The sequence below is a fragment of the Astyanax mexicanus genome, chromosome 11, assembly GCF_023375975.1.
Source record: "Astyanax mexicanus isolate ESR-SI-001 chromosome 11, AstMex3_surface, whole genome shotgun sequence".
NCBI classification, from domain to species: Eukaryota; Metazoa; Chordata; class Actinopteri; order Characiformes; family Acestrorhamphidae; genus Astyanax; species Astyanax mexicanus.
In genome coordinates this window covers 47,514,388-47,531,608 of record NC_064418.1, presented here as the reverse complement: position 1 = coordinate 47,531,608, position 17,221 = coordinate 47,514,388, and the positions used below count along the sequence as shown (strand labels likewise).

The window sequence follows — 17,221 nt, the reverse complement described above, 5'->3', positions numbered from 1 at the left end:
CGGCATGTGCCGCCAACCACCAGCAGAGGGCCTGGACACTGCGGTGGAAGAGCTGGTGGATCTGGGGCAAAAAACTCCAAGTCCCAGAATCCACAGCGGTAATTAGTTCAAATCAGGCTCAGCTTAAAAACCCCAGCCAAACCTTAGTTCACCGTCACACCTTTGTAGAGGGGTGACCGATAACAGTAGGTAAAGAAGAAAAAAGATTAGAAAGAAAAGAACTCTTAAAAGAAGCCACAAAAAAGGAGAGATCCTAAAAGAAACAAAGGCTCACGAAAAAAAGAGATCTTAAAAGAAGCCACAAAAAAAGAAAAAGATCTTAAAAGAAATAAAGGCTCACAAAAAGAGATATTGAAAGAGGCCATAAAAAAAAGGAAACATCTCAAAATAAGGCTCACAAAAAAGAGAGAGATCTTAAAAGAAGCCGCAAAAAGAGAGAGAAAAGATCTCAGTTTATTTTGAAGTTTTGATTTTCAAAAAGATTCTTAGTTGGATTTCATTTCCTTTGTTTGCGCCATGCCATGTGGCAGCAGATCCTTTGTTTGATTTTCCCGCCCTTTTTCTTCACTGCCACATTTAAGGCCCTCATCCAAATCCACTGCACACTTTCTCAGTAGTGCAGTGGTAGCACACCTGTCTGGAGTTCCAAAGGTTGGGAGTTCAAACCCCGGTTCAAGCATGCTATCACAGATACATCAAACCGACTGCACAGACACATCTGAGATGTCAAACATAATATTACCAATAAATAATAAGACTAATAAATAAGCAAATAAATTAAATAAAATATATAAATAAAATAACTCTGCATTTGAGTCCACCTCCCCCACTAAACTGTAACACTTAACACTCATGATTTTCCCATAATGCCAAAACAGGTCCACTGCCATTTGAAAGAGTGCATCCTATGCTATGACTCCTGCAAGTTTGGGCAAATTTCACTGTATCGTTTATTTTATAATAATTTTAGATTTTTCTTAATTAATGCTTAAAATTAAAATTTTCATGATTTTCCCATAATGCCAAAACAGGTCCACTACCATTTGAAAGAGTCTGTCCTAGGCTACCTCTGCAAGTTTTGGGCAAATTTCACTGTTTTGTTTATTTTTATTACTTGCTAGTATCAGATGTAAATTCATTCTCCAATAAGCCATCACAGGGCCACTGTGAGGCAGTCCTATCAGTTCCTCAGGCTATCAGCTATTTTTGCAGGTTTGCACTTGAGGTATTGGATTTATGGCGATGGTTTTAAACTCACACCCCCTGTTTCTAGCACAGGTGTCTTTAACAGGTGATTTCTAGACTAGACTGTTTAGAAACATGCTGAGCAGTTTAATGGTGGAACAAGACCACAAGGAAAAGGAGAACTTTGACACTTAGACTTTGTTGTACTTTTTGTTTTATTTGTTTTGGCATTATGGGAAAATCATGAGAATTTTCATTGAAAGCATGGATTTAAACAAATAAATTAATACAAAATAAACAATACAGTGACATTTGCCCAAATTAGCAGGAGTCATAGCCCATGACAGACTCTTTCAAATGGCAGTGGACCTGTTTTGGCATTATGGGAAAATCATGAGAAATTTCATTGTAAGTATGAAATAAAAAGGGAAAATTACTATAAAATAAACAATACAGTAAAATTTGCCCAAACTTGCAGGAGTCACAGCCTAGGACAGACTCTTTCAAATGGTAGTGGACGTGTTTTGGCATTATGGGAAAATCATGAGAAATTTTAATTTTAAGCATGAATAATAAAAGTTAAAAATAATATAAAACAAAAAACAATACAGTAAAATTTGCCCAAACTTGCAGGAGTCACAGCCTAGGACAGACTCTTTCAAATGGTAGTGGACCTGTTTTGGCATTATGGGAAAATCATGAGAAATTTAATTTTAAGCATGAATAAAAATAAACAAAATTAATATAAAATAAACAATACAGTGAAATTTGCCCAAACTTGCAGAGGTGATAGCCTATGTTGTACTCTTTCAAATGGTCATGGACCAGTTTTGGCATTATGGGAAAATTATGAGAAATGTAATTTTAAACATTCATATTTTTTTTATTAATATAAAATAAACAATACAGTGAAATTTGTCCAAATTTGCAGAGGTAATAGTCTAGGATGGACTGTGTCGCGTCTGTTTACCGCAACATTGCGCGTATACGCGCATCTAAATTTAAAGCGTGGATGACTTGACTGGGAATTTCCGAAGCGCGGATAGCTTGACTCCGGTCACTGCCTCCACCTCTCTTACATTTAATAAACACGGTGGTTCCAGCACGAGCGCAGATTCTGCAAAAAAAGTTGTAAGGTGGCACCAAAGAGTTTCTCAGCTCTAATGTCACTGATATTTCAGAACTACAGTAATATTAATACTCTCTACTCCTCATAATCCCACTAAAACCAATACAAACACACCCACTGCGAGTTTACCAGTCTGAAATAAGTTTATACTGATTATCAATTCCACCTTAAATGATAAAGCAGTTCCCGTTACTGCTGTGTTGTTTAAGGTGGAATTGTTAGCTTCTTGTCGTATTTAAGCACATAGTTCTCATAATATAATTACACACATTAAACCCCTGCTAACCGTGTGAGCTGTGGTAAATCTGTATAAATTACTTAGTTAGGTGAGCTAACCCAGCTGCCTAACTGTGAATTATACTTACATGAGCAGTAAAATCCCAATAACAGTGATTTCTCACGCAGGGCATGTTTCCTGTGGGTTTGCGAACTCAAGATCCCATAATCCTGTGCGTGTTAGCTTTAGCATTTAGCTTGCACTCTTTTTTGTTTTTCAGCACTCTCTTTTATTTTTCTGCTGCTAGTTTCAGGATTTAGATGGTGCTTTTTCTGGGAGAAACAGCACCACCGTCTTTGCAAAAAGATGAAGTGTTCTCTGGGAGAAACTGCACCACCCTCTGTGTGTGATATACTGAAAAAAAGGAGAAAAAAATATATATAAAAAAAAAAGAAAAGAAAATATATAGAGAAAAAGGAAAAGAGTTCTGTGTTGTTTTGATATTATTACCAGTCACTGTATTTCAAGTTATTGGGTTATTACTGTGTACACCAGTTGGTTGAGCCTGTGCTAGGGGCGTGTCTAGTTTGGACTGAGTGAGGGGAACAGAGAGCACATGCTGAGATTGCATCATACTAAAGTTATGCTGCTTTGAATACTCATCAGTGTGTCCTGTGTTCATTAAATTTGGTATTTTCTACTATCCCCTCTCTCAGGTACAAATCAGTTGAGAAGCATATTATTTAAATGAATATCTGTGTTTATGAAATGTTGTGTTTTTGTTGCTTACTAGTGATTTTATTGACTTTAGCTGAGATTTCTGAAGCACATGGAGTTAGCTCTGCCCGTTAGCAGAGTGCTAACAGTAGGCTGCCTATTGTTTAAGGCTGTGCAGTCACATGCTCAGGTTAAGGGTATATTTTGTATGAAATGATGTTTAATTGTGATTTGACTGTAAACGTACTGATTTTACTCTACATGTAATTAGCTATGGCCATTTTATTTTTTTTTGTTAGCTAAGTAGGCTACTAAGCTTAGCTAATGCTAGCTAGCAGAGTGCTCTTGAGAAAAATAGGCTAATTAGTGGCTATAGTTTCACAGAGCCACATCCTTAGTAAATGAGAGGTTTCTTTAGCATTTTCTTTACTTTACATTTACAAGTAGTTGTGCTGATTACATTTTTATGACAGAGTATGGGTAAAAAAATATATATAGATAAATATGTTAATCTGTTTTAATGTGTTTTGTTAAATTGCTGGTCTGGGTTATCAAATAAATACATGACTGATATGAAGCTAAAATGAGAAGAGATATGAGAAGTGCAAAATGGGTCTGTGTGGAAAAACTTGTGTAGTATGCATTCACAAAACAGTACATTATAGTATACATCATATTAAAAATGAACTGTATTTGTGTTAGTCACACTGATTATAGTTCCATAGTCATGGAATGTGTTATTTTGTTCTTATGGCCAAATGTGTGTTAAATTAGCTGTTCATTTATGTTCTAAGGAGTTATAATGTAATGAAACCAGTATCATAAAACATGTTTCTATTATTAACATCATACTAAAGTTATGCTGCTTTGAACACTCATCAGTGTGTCCTGTGTTCATTAAATTTGGTATTTTCTACTATCCCCTCTCTCAGGGGCATAACATGTGCAGTTATTGCTTCTATTTATTTGTGTGCTTCCTTTTATATTAATTCACTTCTCTTTTTTATTTTATTGTTCCTTATACTATTGCTCATCTTTTTTTCTAACTGTGTCAGTTTTTTTTTATATTATTGCTCATCTTTTTATAAAAGTTTGTACGTTTTTTTATATTATTGCTCATTTTTTTTATAAAAGTGTTTCTGTTTTTATTTTATTGCTCATCTTTTTTTTTTAACTTTGTCCGTTTTTATTTATTCCTGCTTTTTTTTTGTTTGTGTGCTTTTTTTATTTTTAATCGCTCCTTTTATTTAAGTGCATCTCTTTTTTATTTTCTTGCCATTTTTTAATGTGGTTTGCCCTTCAGGGCCACCGTAGAGTACAAAGTTCCTTAAACTGAAAAAGAGTGGACTGATAAAATAATTGATCATATGGCCATAATGTTATTCTGTATATTTGTACTGTAAGTAAAGATGTGCTGAGCAGTGCCTGTACCTGTAATGTATCATTAATAACATAGCTGAATTATAAAATAAAGAGGAATTATTGTAACTTTATTTTGATGTAATGATGTAACTAGTGATGAAAGTTGAGTTCATTTGATACTGCTGTTTTACCTTAACAGTTTAGTTTCACGATTGTCTCTGAAATTTGTGTTCATACACATATTATGCATAATAAAATATCACACATTTATTTTTATGAATTATCAAACACAATATTTCTTGCATATATTATGATGTTTTGCTTTATTGCACAATCCTGGAAACAAATATATTACACAGCATCTGTAAATACAGCACAATGGTATATTTTGTGTTTTTGTGCTGTATTTACAGATGCTGAGTAATATATTTGTTATTTCCATATATTTCCATCACCTTTTGGTGATGGAAAAACATTATTAACTAGATATGGTCTAGTCATCGAGTAATTTAAGAAAACATTCATTTAAATCCTTGTATTAAAATGGATGAATCCCTCTACCAGTTTATACATTTGTATAACACTCCCAGTTTGAGATTTTACATAAAACACGGTGAGCACTGGTCTAACTATTTTTTTATTTCTTTAAATAAGCTGATGTGTATCAGCAGGTCAGTGAGTATATTTCTGGATGTAGCACATCATTTTGACAAGAAGTCCAGTTTGACTGAACTGGTCTCACCAGAATCAACATCTGTGGCAGTCGCCTGCATCTCAGTGAAACCAAACTTGATTTTAAGTTTTACTGAACGAGAACTGCCCTCTTCGATCACCGGCATTGAGACGGTTAAAGACCCAATCTTTGTCATTCCTGGTTCATCTGTGAACTCAGGGGTTTTGCTCTCAGTGTAGTAAAAGCGGAAGCACGCTGCTCTTTGGTCTCTCTCAGCTGGAGAGAAGACGTACTCTCTGACTTCATCAAAGAGGACAGATTCGTCCTTCTTTACCAAACAGTGAAAGCAAACATCACAGAACACCTTTCCTTCCTTTGTCACATATTTGCGCTTGCCCTTGTGTTTGGTCTCATCAAATAAGTGTGCGATTCCAATTCCATAAGTGAACCGACTGATTCGTGAGAGCACAACATTTGGAATCATCCCAAATGTAACGGCTCCTCTCAGAACAGCCATCTGAGCATCAGCAGGACAGACCACCTTACACCTCCCCCCGAACTTCTCTCTGACTAAGCTGTTCACATACGCACTCAGAGCAAAGCCTCCAACTAAGAAGATGTAATCGATGTTCAGGTTGGGTTTTTTCAGTATGTCTGTAATCAGACTCTCTATGCTTCTGAGACTGTCATCATGTAGGGATTTCAGCTTTTCTCCTGACAGTAGGATTTGTCCCTCGTCCCAGGCGGCATCATTGTTTCCATCAAAGTAGTTTTCTATAACCTTATATCTAGTGGCTATCTCTTTTAAATTAATTGGACACTGCACAAACACATTTCCTTTACAGCGTTTACAGATGGAAAACTCATACATTAACCTCTGCAGTTCACTGGGGTGATTCTCCTCAAACTCATCAAATACTTCTTCAGAGAACAGCTCTCTGAGGAACGTCTTGAAGTTCTTGTCCACTGTCTGACCACCCATGTCACTTCCAGACACCCTGTGCAGCTCCTTCAGACAACCCCCCTCCACCACCTCATGCACTGTGATGTCGATGGTTCCACCTAAAAAAAAGAGTCAGAAACATTTGAAATGTCAGAGGCTTCTAGAAATCCCTAAATCAAGCTCTGTGGTGCTCTTTAGACAGTTTGCCTAAAGATGGCTAAAATAGGGCCATGTGAAGTCAATTCATTTAAATTGTAGTGCTCTAAATCACAGTATAAATAAACTGAATAGTGTGACAGAAAATGTGTAGTTCGTAATTGCTATGGTGAAACAGCTCACTTTGAGTAACTTTAAGGTAAAATTTCATACCTTTACACTATCCTGTCTAATAAGGATACATCATGCTAATAGATTATAGATAGCATTGGAAGACTCGTGATCCACTGAGTAGAATAGTTCAATGTCTGTAGAAGGATCTCCCCTAAATAGACTTCATGTACTTCATACAATCATTGGAATATCATTAGGGTTAATATATAATAATAATGTATTGTTATAGACACTGAGGCAGAGTTACAGTCTCTCATTATATTAATAACACTTTAAATTCTACAGAGGAAAATTAATTGTGTTTCAGTAGCAAAGGGATAGCAAGGCTTCAAAGATTGAACATACCTCCACAGTCCACCACCATGTACTGGGTTCCTGTAACTTCTTTTATTTTCTCTGATCCTCTAAGATCTCCTTCCATAAAACCTTCACTCGGTAGCTGTCTGCACCACACAGATGCAGCTTCAGGTTCCAGAGCTACGGTCAGTCTATCAGGCTCAGATTCCGTCACCAGACCCGCCTACAAGTGTGTTTCAGGTGTTAAAATGGGTATGATTCTCCACAGTCACAATTAGTGTAAAATATTAATATTTTAAGTGAGAAAGTGTAAAAATACATTTTAATTTATTTGATGGATCATCTCACCTCTGTAGCTGCTTCTCTCATGAACTGTTTAGCTGCTGCGCTCCAAATGGCTGGAACTGTCAAAATCCACGTAGCATCAGAAGCTGAGTACTTCACTCCAGAGGTGTGCTCTCCAATAATCTCCAAAGCGTGATCTTTCATGAACCTCAGGCTCTCAGAGAATATTTTCATAGCTTTCATTTGTTTCCCATTTTTGGCAGTTAGCGTAATGTCTCTGTGCAGCTCCTGAAAAATAAATTTGTGCAAATTAGTCACACAAATGAATAAACTGTTGAGCTCATTTACTTTTAAATTTGAAACAACAAAATATTCCTAAAAAGATCATACCTTTCCATAAAGCTCCATTTTGAAGTTGTCAAAGAGGTAGAGCTTCTTTGCCTCGTCTTTCTTGGTGTGCCTGTTGTAAGTCATTACAGCATCATAACCGAACTCTAAGAACTTTTCATTTTCATCAAATAAAATGCAGGTAGGAGTTTTGGGGGTTTCAAGACCGTATTCTTTACCCCATTTCGGCTGCCGAACCTGTTCTGACACTGCAATCTTAAAGCAGTATCCAGAGAACGCTGTGCCAAAATCTACAGCAATGAAAACCGAGTCAGACATTTCTGCTGCAGACTAGAAACAATCTGGGTGATCTGGAGTCAAGAGTGAGGAGAAAGAAACAGCCACGTCTTTATAGGATCAGAGTTTAATTTCACTTCTCCCAGTCCAGCCCACAGATAAACTGGGTGTGTCTAGGGTATAAAAGGTGATGAGTTTCCTTGTTTCTTCACTAAATTCAACTTCTCTTTCAACTTCTTGAAGGTAAGGCTTTAAGATTCACTGTTCGGTATATCAACTAGTCTGTGTGTAAATTCTGTTGATATTTAAAATAATGTAATTTATAGTAAAAAAAATAATAATTAAGAAACAAATATATACAGTATTTATTTTTATCTGGTTTAATCATATGTGAACACTATACTGTATCAACTATGACCAGTGTAAATTTCTGAACTAATTGTGGTTGAGTATTTAATTTACTAGACTGTTTTCTCATTTTCATGTGAGCATGGCACATGGACAACACATCTACACTGAAAGGTAATGACTGCTTTACTGATAAGTCTTTTAAACAGACAAAAACATTAGCAGTGGCTTCAGGTGTTCATTTCTAATTAATAATAAAAAGTGACTGACATTATTTCTAGGATAATTTGGGCATTTGACAGACATTTTAACCATACAATCACACTTTGTCATGGTGACAGAATCTTTCTTTCTATTTATTTTATTCAGTCATTTATTTAGTTTAGCTAATATTTTAGCTAATATAAGTACATTTCTGGAAACATGAACGGTTCCAGTCAAAAGTTTTTGTTTTATTTTAGTTTTTTAATGTTTTACCTACAATGTAAATGAATAGTGACGTGACTTAGACTATGAAGGAACTCATAAGGAATCATGTAGTAACTTAAAAACAGTGTTAAACAAACCTAAATACTCTGTGAAGCATTAAGGTGCTCTTATCTGGGGAGCTGTTAACTTGTGGTTTCTGAGACCGGTAACTCTGATAAACTTATCCTGTACAACAGAGGAAACTTTTGCTCTTCCTTTCCTGGGGAGGTCCTGATGAGTGCCAGTTTCATCATAACATTTTTGATGGTCTTTGCAACTGCAGATACTTTGAAATATTTGAAACTGTTTATTATTGACTTTATTTCTTCAGCAAAGGCACTTGTGTGTGCATGTTCACTGTAACGATAGATTCAATCCGTATCCAACACAAGTATGGTTAATATAATTGTTTTTGTCTTTGTCAGTTCAAAATCTGAAGAGGAGATTTCAGAAAAAAAAAAAGAAATTGATGCTCTGAGGTAAGAAAATGATGTCTACAAGAATGAGAGACATTTTGTAGGTAATCATAACAGAAATGTTCAAGGCAGCTCTAGACACATAACACATAATAATAACATAATTTTATAAGACTATAATCTTATAAAAAGACATTCTGTTCCCAACAGAAGGGTGAGCAGTAGTGTGACAGTGATAAAAAAGTGAGTGAGTGAGAGAGTGAACATTACAGGGCAGAGATACAGGAGCAGGAGGGGAGTGTAATTAAAGCTAAGGGGGTTAGGACAACGATATATATAGCACTTTATTTTATAATCATTTAAAAGTATTTAATAGGTAAACAGTCAGTATGTAGTAAAATAGTAATTGTATGAACTAAGAACAACATTTTTAAAAACTTTCTGTATGGGGGTCATTGGAAAATTAATGGGACAATTGTGGAATGAGGAAAGTGTGCTTCGGTAGGACAGGGGCTTAAGGATTGTTTTTTTATTCATTTACTTAGGTCAAGACATATAAATGACTTATACATTTCCCAATAACTGCTAAGGATGTTGTAGCACTAATATCGAGCAAATTTGAATTTAACATAAATGGGGAAACGTTGATTTTTGTATTTTATTGTTAATTGTAAATACTAGCATATCTGTGCACGTTATAAAAGTTAAAATACACTTAGAAACCGTTGGTTAAATCAGTTTCACAAGTTCCTTTGCTTTTATTTCATTTAGAACAAGTTCCTCTGCTTCACAACAGGAAAATAAATCTAAAAATGCTGAAGCAATCCAAAAATAATGAACTAATGCATATTTATACCATTTTCGCAGAGAGGAACTTCAGAACACACGAAAAGAATTTCATGACTTCAAAAAAAAGTATGGCATTGCTCACCTCATTTACATATAAATGTTACATCAATTATTATTTAACAGCTTTCAGACAACTTGTTTTTACTCTTATAAGAATGGGGAAACTGGTGGACCTGACTTTAGGAAGCAGTGGAGTTTTATCTGAAGACATCACAAACCCCTGCAGAGAATCTGAACTGAAAATCATGTACGAGAAATTAAGAATAAACGATTGGGCAAACCTTGTGCCCAAATTAAAGAAAGGAGGATCAGGAATGTCTGCAAAAGATCTCAGGATGAAGGCGGAGCAAGTGATCAGGGTAGGATTTCACAAACTGTTGCACTGGTTTTAATGGATTAGACTGAGATTTTGTGCTCGTGGGCTCCCCCTACAGTTGCAGAGTTTAATAAACGTTCACAGCACTGTGGTAAACCCCCTCCGTCTCCTGGCACAAACTTCCTCCTGCATCTGTTTACAAGTGGAAGAGGAGAGTGAATGGGAAAGCGTTAGATAAAGATCTGTTTTTAAGCATAAAGGCTACATATTTATAATTTACACCTGTATAGTGGACCATCTGTGTACAAAGTTATGATTGTTGTGAATGGAGATACGTTAGATAAAGACCTGTTTATAACCATATACATATATATATTTTACATATGTACAGTAGACTGTTATTACTAGATAACCGAGATAGTTATGATATGGCTGGACAGATGTGTACACATACACTTTATTTTGGCTTTATTTTCCAACACTAGTAGGAATGTACATCCAGCTTTCAGATTTGATTAGTCATTTTTTATTTAGAAAAGGTAATCCTTTAGAAGTCCCAGAGTGGGGAAATGTACAGTGTTACAGCAGCAGTAAGATCAAAGCATTGTGAGGTATTGGCATTAGCATGTAATGTGTATGTTCCACTAGGAGCCAGGCTGGTTTTAAAGTCAATCATGTAACAAATGACAAAAATTATTATTTTATTTTATTATTATTATTATTATTATTATTATTATTATTATTATTATTATTATTATTTTATAATAATAATAATTAATAATAATTTGACCACATCTTTTCAATTACAGAAATCAATCTCTACCACTTCACCTGAATATAAGCTACTTTTTCCATCATAAAGTAAAAGCATAAGAATAGATTTACAACCAATCTGAACTGCATCATCAGTTCCGTTTTAGCATGAAATGTTTGGCTTCACTTCTGAGAGACAATGCTCTGTCCAGCTATACACAGTCTATGGGTATTACTTACTTGTCAATCAAGAAGCTGGACAGCTCGGCATCTGTTTTCAGCTGTTTAGCATCTCTTAGCTCACACCAACGAGTGAAAGAGATTCCTATATTTATTCTTGTCCGGTCTCTAGGCCGATTAGTCTCTCTTTCTCGCTTTCTGGCTTTTACAGACATCTTCGGTCTCTTTCCAGCTTCTGCCATAATGTCTGTATGTTAGTTAGTAGTATTGTGTCATTCGCAAAAGATTTATTCGAATGAACAAATCCTTGGAATGAATCTTTTTAGTGAAAAGATTTTAATGATTCAGTTCATCTAAAAAAGCTGCTGTGTCCATCACTATTAGTTAGCGTCTGTAAAGAATGAACGAACTCCAATGGCGCAGTTCTCGCAAGCGTTTTCCGCAACCGCCTAGGAAAACTTACAGAGTCTGGTTTGAGCTCAGAGGAGCTCCGGCACCTCAATTTCACTTCTTTAAAAAGTTCAATAATCAAGAAAATCCTACGTAGTGTTCCTTTAAACAATCTAATTCTAACAATGTAAAAGTGGACAAGGTTTTATATAAAATATGCTATTTTCTATATAAAATAAATATATTTTATATATTCTTTGTTTTGTACTTAAAAAAAACAAACATGTGAAAAGCAAAACCTCAATTAAACAGTAAAAACAGTATTAAAGAAATAAATTATATGAACAATTACATGGTGAGGACAGTAGGGGAAGATGATGTTCTCTATAGTCTCTCTGTAGAACACGGTGAGGACAGTAGGGGGAGATGATGTTCTCTATAGTCTCTCTGTAGAACACGGTGAGGACAGTAGGGGGAGATGATGTTCTCTATAGTCTCTCTGTAGAACACGGTGAGGACAGTAGGGGAGATGATGTTCTCTATAGTCTCTCTGTAGAACATGGTGAGGACAGTAGGGGAGATGATGTTCTCTATAGTCTCTCTGTAGAACACGGTGAGGACAGTAGGGGGAGATGATGTTCTCTATAGTCTCTCTGTAGAACACGGTGAGGACAGTAGGGGAGATGATGTTCTCTATAGTCTCTCTGTAGAACACGGTGAGGACAGGAGGGGGAGATGATGTTCTCTATAGTCTCTCTGTAGAACATGGTGAGGACAGTAGGGGGAGATGATGTTCTCTATAGTCTCTCTGTAGAACACGGTGAGGACAGTAGGGGAAGATGATGTTCTCTATAGTCTCTCTGTAGAACATGGTGAGGACAGTAGGGGAGATGATGTTCTCTATAGTCTCTCTGTAGAACACGGTGAGGACAGTAGGGGGAGATGATGTTCTCTATAGTCTCTCTGTAGAACACGGTGAGGACAGTAGGGGAAGATGATGTTCTCTATAGTCTCTCTGTAGAACATGGTGAGGACAGTAGGGGAGATGATGTTCTCTATAGTCTCTCTGTAGAACACGGTGAGGACAGTAGGGGGAGATGATGTTCTCTATAGTCTCTCTGTAGAACACGGTGAGGACAGTAGGGGGAGATGATGTTCTCTATAGTCTCTCTGTAGAACATGGTGAGGACAGGAGGGGAAGATGATGTTCTCTATAGTCTCTCTGTAGAACACGGTGAGGACAGTAGGGGGAGATGATGTTCTCTATAGTCTCTCTGTAGAACACGGTGAGGACAGTAGGGGGAGATGATGTTCTCTATAGTCTCTCTGTAGAACATGGTGAGGACAGTAGGGGGAGATGATGTTCTCTATAGTCTCTCTGTAGAACACGGTGAGGACAGTAGGGGGAGATGATGTTCTCTATAGTCTCTCTGTAGAACACGGTGAGGACAGTAGGGGGAGATGATGTTCTCTATAGTCTCTCTGTAGAACACGGTGAGGACAGTAGGGGGAGATGATGTTCTCTATGGTCTCTCTGTAGAACACGGTGAGGACAGTAGGGGGAGATGATGTTCTCTATAGTCTCTCTGTAGAACACGGTGAGGACAGTAGGGGGAGATGATGTTCTCTATAGTCTCTCTGTAGAACACGGTGAGGACAGTAGGGGGAGATGATGTTCTCTATGGTCTCTCTGTAGAACATGGTGAGGACAGTAGGGGAAGATGATGTTCTCTATAGTCTCTCTGTAGAACACGGTGAGGACAGTAGGGGGAGATGATGTTCTCTATAGTCTCTCTGTAGAACACGGTGAGGACAGTAGGGGGAGATGATGTTCTCTATAGTCTCTCTGTAGAACATGGTGAGGACAGGAGGGGAAGATGATGTTCTCTATAGTCTCTCTGTAGAACACGGTGAGGACAGTAGGGGGAGATGATGTTCTCTATAGTCTCTCTGTAGAACACGGTGAGGACAGTAGGGGGAGATGATGTTCTCTATAGTCTCTCTGTAGAACACGGTGAGGACAGTAGGGAGGGATTGTTGTCTAAAGCTCACCATTGCTTGAACTGATTTATATTTTCACATTTTTGCCATTTCTTCCTTGAGGATGGTTTACGACAATCACAAGAGGATACACAGAAAGTCATAAAAACTACAGAGGCCCTCGCTCTAGGCAGCCAAGAACGTTCCAGTAAAACTAAGGTAAATGCTAACACTTTCATTAAAATGTTACATGCTTACTTAAATACATTTTAGTTAAATCTATTTCTCTAAAGACAGCACAGTACTTTGAATCAGCTATTCAGAATCTTCAATTGGCAGTCTATCATGAAAAGGTGGGGATCTACAACACTCAGAAGGTAGGTATGCAATTATTTAAACTTACTGATAAGCAACTAGTTACAAGACATGTTTTTTAGGCATGTTGAATATTTCCTATATTTCTGTCGTTAAAAGTTATCCAAAGGAGGTTGTGTAAATATATTTTTGAACAGTTGCAGGATATTCCTGAGGTTTTGCGCCCAATGTTTGAAGATTGCTACAAGATTGGCTGTTTGATGGCTTTGCATAATCCGCCTGTCCTGCTCAACTTTGACAATAGCGGACAAGGACCCTTCCCACCCATTAAGACTGTAAAGAAATACATTGTCTTAAATTACACACAATATGTATTATAATTCATAACATAACACATTATATGTCATACCTTATGTTAATATGGAAAAGGTTAATTTAGCTATCTATATTTGTTAACTTATAATTGTAGCAAGTCTCTAAAAATGTTGATTCTAAATCTCACCAGGAATGTTCCTCTACTGATGAAGAAATGGCCGACCACAGAGTTTTCATTGCTGTAGATTTGGGAATGGATTTCTCAGGATACTGCTTTAAGATTGCAGAATCAGAACAGATTCAGCAGCCTAAGTGGGGTAAAGAGTTTGGTTTTAACACCCCCAAAACTCCTACCTGTATTTTGTTTGATGGAGATCAAAAGTTCTTCAAGTTCGGTTATGATGCTATAATGACCAAGAAAGACGAGGCAAAGCAGCTCTACCTCTTTGACAACTTCAAAATGGAGCTGCACAAAAATGTATGATTTATTTTTACATGTTCATATTATTGTTTTATTATTTATGAGTATCTTGGGTGGGTTTCCCGAAAGCTTCGTAATGCTAATAACTTCAATAACTCGTAATTACAGGTCCTTCTAAAAAAATTAGCATATTGTGATAAAGTTCATTATTTTCTGTAATGTACTGATGAACATTAGACTTTCATATATTTTAGATTCATTACACACAACTGAAGTAGTTCAAGCCTTTGATTGTTATAATATTGATGATTTAAGCAAAAAAGTAAAGAAAAAACAAAAATCCCTATCTCAAAAAAATTAGCATATTTCATCCGACCAACAAAAGAAACGTGTTTTTAATAAGTCAACCTTCAAATAATTATGTTCAGTTATGCACTCAATACTTGGTCGGGAATCCTTTTGCAGAAATGACTGCTTCAATGCTGAGGTGTTCTGGATGCCCAGGATGCTTCGATAGCGGCCTTAAGCTCATCCAGAGTGTTGGTCTTGCTTCTCTCAACTTTCTCTTCACAATATCCCACAGATTCTCTATGGGCTTCAGGTCAGGAGAGTTGGCAGGCCAATTGATCACTGTAATACCATGGTCAGTAAACCATTTACCAGTGGTTTTGGCACTGTGAGCAGCTGCCAGGTCGTGCTGAAAAATGACTTTGGAGCACTGAGCAACAGTCAAGTGCTGTTTCTCTGTAGCCCAGGTCAGGTGCTTCTGCCGCTGTTTCTGGTACAAAAGTGGCTTGACCTGGGGAATGCGGCACCTGTAGCCCATTTCCTGCACACGCCTGTGCACGGTGGCTCTGGATGTTTCTACTCCAGACTCAGTCCACTGCTTCCGCAGGTCCCCCAGGGTCTGAAATCGGCCCTTCTCCACAATCTTCCTCAGGGTCCGGTCACCTCTTCTCGTTGTGCAGCGTTTTCTGTAGGGGTGTCATGATTCTCTAAATCCTCGATTCGATTTTACTTCCGATTTTAGGGTCACGATTCGATTCGATTATCAATTTTTTATTTATTTTTTTTACAGCAGAGAGGCAGAGGCACTAATGGTCAAATTTAAATCATTTTATTAAGATATATATGTAATGCCATCTAGTGGCCTTTTAAAACAGCAAATGTGCAACATAACAAAATAAATAATAAAAAAATACAGGAACAGTCATGTACAAAATAATAGAACAATTAGAGCCTTAACAAACTGAACTCTGTCCTACTATAACAGTTAAACATGCAAAATAAGACTTTAAGACTTTTTCGGTCCCTGTGAATGACAATTTTTTTCTTTAACAAAGATATATTATTAACTTTATCTGAGAGAAAGATGCTCCTTAAGGTACTAAAACTATTAACATATTTGAGGCTAGACAAAACAACTGTTATTTTTATATTTTCAAGTTTTTCTTTAAGAAGATGAGAATGTCCACATTCTCTGGAGAAAGGGCTGCTCTTTGAGCAGTCACAATGTCCGCGGCGTCGGCTACAGTGTGCTGCGCCATTTGCGTAGAGCGCACGCGTGCTCGCGTAGCTTAGAGAGAGGGGTCGTCTATCCTCATTTTGACTTCAAGGCTCGAGACCATGACATAATTTCGATCGATTTCGATGAAATATCGAAATTGTGACACCCCTAGTTTTCTGCCACACTTTTTCCTTCCCACTGAGGTGCCTTGATACAGCACTCTGGGAACAGCCTGTTCGTTCAAAAATTTCTTTCTGTGTCTTACCCTCTTGCTTGAGGGTGTCAATGATGGCCTTCTGGACAGCAGTCAGGTCGGCAGTCTTACCCATGATTGCGGAGTAATGAACCAGGCTGGGAGTTTTTAAAAGCCTCAGGAATCTTTTGCAGGTGTTTAGAGTTAATTCATTGATTCAGATGATTAGGTTAATAGCTCGTTTAGAGAACATTTTCATGATATGCTAATTTTGTGAGATAGGAATTTTGGGTTTTCTTGAGCTGTATGCCAAAATCATCAGTATTAAAACAATAAAAGACCTGAAATATTTCAGTTGGTGTGCAATGAATCTAAAATATATGAAAGTTTAATTTTTATCATTTCATGACTGAAAAGATTGAACTTTATTACAATATGCTAATTTTTTTAGAAGGACCTGTAGAATTGATCGTTTATTAAAGGATGTTTCCCAGACCTGTGCGTCACTAAAGTACTAGGTAAACTCTCTCAGATTAAGGAGTAACCCGGCCCAGTCGTTATTTTGAAAGCATCTTAAAACCCAGGGACCGCCAATTTTGAGGGAGAAAAAAAATACTATTTGCGTGGTGTAATTAATAAATTATATTATATTATATTATAATGCCAACTTTGTCTGTAGCTTGTAGTCTAATTGAGCATATTTGAATTGACCAATCAAACCCACAAATAAATAATTAAAATCCAGATTAGTTATAGTAGAGCTCTTGACATTAATGATGCAAGGAATGCAATCAATGAATTCCTGCAGATGATGAACTCATTCCTTCAAGACACTGAGAAACCTATTCCAGGTGATTCTCCCTCATGAAGACACTGAGATTAAAATACCAAGAGTCTGCAGATCTGCCCTCAAAGATACATTTAAAGTATAAAACATATTTTGGTTGGTTTAAATTTTTGTTCATAAAATCATCTTTACTACTAAAGACACATATGACTAAATTAATA

At 36.8% G+C, this 17,221-nt stretch overlaps 2 protein-coding genes across 3 annotated transcripts in view; one reads left to right on the top strand and one right to left on the bottom strand.

Moving 5' to 3' along the window:
* The window catches only part of glb1l (galactosidase, beta 1-like), a 131,447-nt gene extending 123,616 nt beyond the window's left edge, over positions 1–7,831 (bottom strand). Inside the window, exons 1-4 of one of the 2 annotated variants that reach the window (XM_022663644.2) lie at positions 7,529–7,831; positions 7,202–7,426; positions 6,902–7,076; positions 5,257–6,345 (exon numbers count right to left, since the gene is read on the bottom strand). In XM_022663644.2, coding sequence (XP_022519365.2) covers positions 5,312–6,345; positions 6,902–7,076; positions 7,202–7,426; positions 7,529–7,804 — 1,710 coding nt within the window. In that variant the 5' untranslated portion in view covers positions 7,805–7,831 and the 3' untranslated portion in view covers positions 5,257–5,311. Of the gene's footprint in view, positions 1–5,256; positions 6,346–6,901; positions 7,077–7,201; positions 7,427–7,528 lie in introns of those variants that run through there. The other variant, XM_049484710.1, reaches the window with a different exon arrangement.
* LOC107197194 (heat shock 70 kDa protein 12A-like) overlaps positions 1–17,221 on the top strand; it is an 83,520-nt gene that overhangs the window by 63,007 nt on the left and 3,292 nt on the right. The window contains exons 7-10 of the mRNA XM_049484713.1: positions 13,586–13,681; positions 13,756–13,839; positions 13,975–14,112; positions 14,283–14,570. Coding sequence (XP_049340670.1) covers positions 13,586–13,681; positions 13,756–13,839; positions 13,975–14,112; positions 14,283–14,570 — 606 coding nt within the window. The remainder of the gene's footprint in view (positions 1–13,585; positions 13,682–13,755; positions 13,840–13,974; positions 14,113–14,282; positions 14,571–17,221) is intronic.